This window comes from Anolis sagrei, chromosome 1, assembly GCF_037176765.1.
Source record: "Anolis sagrei isolate rAnoSag1 chromosome 1, rAnoSag1.mat, whole genome shotgun sequence".
Taxonomy (NCBI): domain Eukaryota; kingdom Metazoa; phylum Chordata; class Lepidosauria; order Squamata; family Dactyloidae; genus Anolis; species Anolis sagrei.
The window spans coordinates 87018621-87022908 of record NC_090021.1 but is presented as its reverse complement, the minus strand read 5'-3'; the positions used below and the strand labels follow the sequence as shown (position 1 = coordinate 87022908).

At 51.6% G+C, this 4288-nt stretch overlaps 1 protein-coding gene across 1 annotated transcript; it reads right to left on the bottom strand.

Annotated features, from left to right (window-relative positions):
• Nucleotides 1-850: 850 nt before the first annotated feature.
• On the bottom strand, nucleotides 851-2918 carry CCDC185 (coiled-coil domain containing 185). Its single transcript, XM_060753274.2, has one exon. The coding sequence runs from the start codon at nucleotides 2909-2911 to the stop codon at nucleotides 962-964; it is 1950 nt and encodes a 649-aa protein (XP_060609257.2). The 5' UTR covers nucleotides 2912-2918; the 3' UTR covers nucleotides 851-961.
• Nucleotides 2919-4288: the final 1370 nt, after the last annotated feature.

Here is a 4288-nt window from a genome sequence, read left to right as displayed (position 1 = left end):
GCGCCTATGCTTCAAAGTTATTGAAAAGTCATTCATGACAAATTGGTGTCAGAAGTGGGATATTCTTTTCCAGTGGGGGAAAAGTTATACGTAACACTTGTTCCAGTCGTCTATAGATAACCTCTAGAAAGAATGCTTTGATTGCCTCTCTGCTTCAGACACCCTCAGCCTGCCAGTGATTAAATTATGATGCTGATTCAAAGGATTGCACTGTTGTAAATCCCAGTAAAATCAACCTATCTTATGTTGACATAAATGGAATGGGAAGCCAACAGTCAAATGATTCTTAATGGGGAATACACTAATTCACCGAATCCCACAAAAGCCCAGTGTATTTGAGTGTGTTTAAATTTTAGGAATTTCAGCCCAAGATTATCTGAGGGGGCACTTTGCCACCCCAAATGGACACCATGATATGATTCACAGAAATAAGTGGGCTAGCTATGTGCACTGGAGACTTGCTTCTTTGGGTATAAAAATATTTATTGAACTATAGAAATATTTATTGAAATATAAAAATATTGAGCAACTTTCACTATGTTCTTGATTATGAGTGATGGATGCATACTTGGATATGAAATGCTAATGTCATTAAATATATGTGAAATCAAGAATTTATGAAGAACTTCAGGTTGCCATTGTAAAAACACACTTAAAAGGATTGTTACAGAAATATTAAATTAAAAGGTATCACCCATTATGTCATGGCTACAATTAATTGTATAAAGCTGTAGTGACTTACGTTCAAATCCAAGTAATATATGAGATACAATATATAAAGCTAAGTGAGATGTGGTATACAGCTTCTTTAAATCACAATCCAACCAAAGACTTATGAGTCAAACATGAATTAAGGCTGAAACCACTTTAGTGTACAGCAGTGCATAATTCTACAAAATGAACACATTACAACCATGTTTTGAGGGGCACAAGACATTCTGGGATGTTTCGTTACACTTCACTAGAGACCTCTAAGGACGCTTGCATTGCGATGGGCATCTAATGCCATCTGATCGAATGAATTATGGTTGATCAGATCTCTCACTTTTTCCCTAAGGTCATACGATGCTTTGGCAATTTTCCTCGATTCTTCAATAGCCGTGTCTTTGTGCCTTAGGATCTGATTGCTTTTCTGATCCTTCCGTCGTAGTGCTTCTTGCAACTCCCGTAGGTGACATTTTTCATCGTAATCGAGCTTCTGTTTGCGGCAATGGTGGTTCCTTTCCTTCAGGCAGTTCATTTCTTTTACATGCTGTGCTCGGTCATCAATATTTTTGGACATGATCTCTCTGGCCTGCTGGATCTTCATCTCGGCAATCTGCAGCAACATCTCCTTCCGCCGTCTCTTCTCCTCCTCCGTCTCTTTGGCTCGCACCTTGGCGATCATGCCTTGCTCCTCCTCTTTGAAAGACCTTTCCTTCAGTTCCCTGTTCCTCTCTTCCAGCAGCTGCTCCAGGATCTCCTGAGACCGCTGGAGCTTCTGCTCGATACAGAGCCTCTTGTAGAGCTCATCCGCTTTCAGCCGGTCATCCATTTGGTCCTTGTGCATGTGCTGGGCCCGCCTGTATTCATTCATATCTGTTTTCCGCCTCTTCCTTTCCATTTCCTTCATCAGCCTCTTCTCCAGGGCCTGCAGCATCTTCTCCTTGTAGGCATGAGAGCTCTGCTCCCGAGCACTCCTCTCGCTTAGCTTTTTCTCCCAGAGTTGCTTCTCCTGGCAACGTTTCCGGTACTCGGCTTGAAGCCGGGCACTTTCGCATTTCTCTCTGCGCCGAGACTCCTGTTCTTTGGCCAGCTTCTTCCACTTCTTGTCGCGGAGCATCATGTCCCTCTCCCTGGAGGCTAAGAGCTGCTGTTCCTCCAGCCGGAGCTTGGAGAGCCTCTGGTCGCGGTCCCGCTGCCACTGCTCCAGGCTGTCGGCCACATGGTACCGGCGCTCCTTGTCCAGCCGGGCCTTGTGCTTCTTCTCCTTCCGCCTCAGGTTCTCCCAGGCGTCGGAAACCCGCAGCTGCCTGTCCTTCATCTCCTCCTCCTCCTGGTGCCGGGCCAGCATCAGGGCAGCGATCTTCTTGTCCCTTTCGGGGAGCAGGTCCTCGTAGCGCTTGTCCACCAAGTCATGGAGGTGGATCTGGTGGTCGTGGGCTTTCCTGGGCTGCTTCTGGGGGTGGCGGAGGTGTGGGGTGGCACCGATGGGGTCATAGGCTGCAGCAGCAGCAGCAGCTTCCTCCTCCTCTTCCTCCTCGTACTTCCGCAAGGAGTGCATGAGGTCCACGAGGCTGGGGCTGCTCCCGCAGAGCTCCCGCCAGTCCCGTCGGCTGAGCTCTTTGGCCTCGGGCTTCGGGGGCGGGCCCAGGGAGGAGTAGGAGGAGGGGCAGCGCGAGGCCGGCTTGCTGGCGTCGGTGGGGAAGTCGGCGGCGGCGTAGTCGAGCGGGCGGGGCACGGGGCTGGCCCAGGGCTCCTCGGCGCGCGGGCCGGCGGGCCAGTCCCCGCCGTAGAGGGTGGTGCAAGAGGTGGCCGTGCCGGGCGTGGCGCAGCCCTCTCCCCCGGGCTGCCAGGCCGAGAGGCGGCGCGCCGAGGCGGGCTTGGGCCGGCGGAGCGAGGAGGAGCAGGCGCGGCTCTTTCCCGGCCGACCGGCCAGGCGGCCCCTCCGGCCCTCGCCGCCCGCCACCTCGGGCTCCGAGCTGTAGGCCTCCAGGAAGCCGCACGCCGGCGAGAAGCGCCCGGGGCTCTTGCGCCTCGCCATCTCCCGCGGGCTTTCCGCGCCGGACAGGCTGCAGCACGACGGGGCGGGCGGCTTCTTCTTGCCCGCGGCGCGGCGGCTGCTGGTCTGGTTGCCCGCCTCCTCCTCGCCGCCCACGCACGCCGCCCACCCGCCACGCGCGCGGCGCCGTCGCTGCTGCTGCCGCCGCATGGCCCGAGTGCCCTCGCGCCCCCCCGGCCCCGCCCCCCGCCACGCGCGCCCCGGCGCCACATAGGCAGCGCGCGCGCGTCACAAGCGTCGCCAAGGAGACCGCGCGCCCCGCCCTCCAGCCCGAGCCGGGCGGGGCTGGGCTGGTCAGAGAGGGACTTCCTCACCCCTTCCTCCCACGTGACCAGCTCTCCCCTTCAGTCCCAACGTGAACTCGAAAGAGTCAAATAGAGGAGATCCTCAAGCAGGCGTGGGCAAACTTCACTTCAACTCCCACAGTTCCTAACAGCTGCATTAGGATGGGGTAGGGAAAAGAATATACATACAGCCCGGAAAACTTACACCAACCCAATGATTCTGGCCATGAAAGCCACAATACACACACATTTTGTGGCTCCCTCTTGCTTCAGGCATCTTTGGTAGCAGGGTTTTGATGTCATGAAAGGGCACTGGATTGTTACCTGCTTAATTTATTGTTATAGTTTTTATCGCCCATGGAATGAGATGATGGTGGGAATTTCTGTCTCAGGCACTACAATAATGGCAGGTTTAGGGTACTATGAAGTTTCATTTGGGAGCTGGAAGTGTAAATTGTTGCTCTACACCAGGCTGCAAAATGTTTAGGGTTAGCTCTCTCAGAGGGTCTTTCTACATATCCCTGTATCCCAGAATATCAAGGCAGAAAATCCCACAATATCTGCTTTGAACTGGGTTATCTGAGTCCATACTCAGATAATGTGGGATTTCCTACCTTGATATCCTGGGATATAGGGCTATGCGGAAGGGCCCTTTGGGTATTATACAGTTTCATTTGGGAGGTGGGAGTGACAATTGCAACTCTACATCATACCGTAAAATGTCTAGGACTAGCTGGACTCAAATAAGTTCAAAGCAGATATTGTGGAATTTTCTGCCTTGATATTCTGAAATATAAGGTTGTGTGGAAGGCCCCATAGTCAGCCAGCTATTAGGAATTTTGGGAGTTGAAGTCCAAAACACCTGGAGGACCAAAGTTTGCCCATGCCAAAGTCGTGCAGGATTGCATGGCACAATGGAGTTGGATTGGATGGGTCTTTTCCCAGCTCTGGGAGCATTCCTGGGTCTTGCTCAGTTGGGGATGTTTAGCAAAATGCCACACAACCTGTGTTTTGCTTTCACAGGCCAGCAGCCTGTGCCATTCCCCACTTTTTCCCTTAGAAGGTTAGCAGCAATTTGAGAAAGAGGGAAGTTGGACTTTTTTTAAAAAAATGCAAAACACTGCTATAACAGTCAATAAATATTAAAGACTCCTGTAACAAACTACAGTAGACTCTTAGTTAACAGGAACTCTCACACAACCAGCAAAAAATAGAATAATAATAATAACAACAACAATAAACT

Bases quoted from the DNA above. Each gene is read 5' to 3' on its own strand.
- CCDC185 (XM_060753274.2), bottom strand. From the start codon at position 2,911: ATGCGGCGGCAGCAGCAGCGACGGCGCCGCGCGCGTGGCGGGTGGGCG.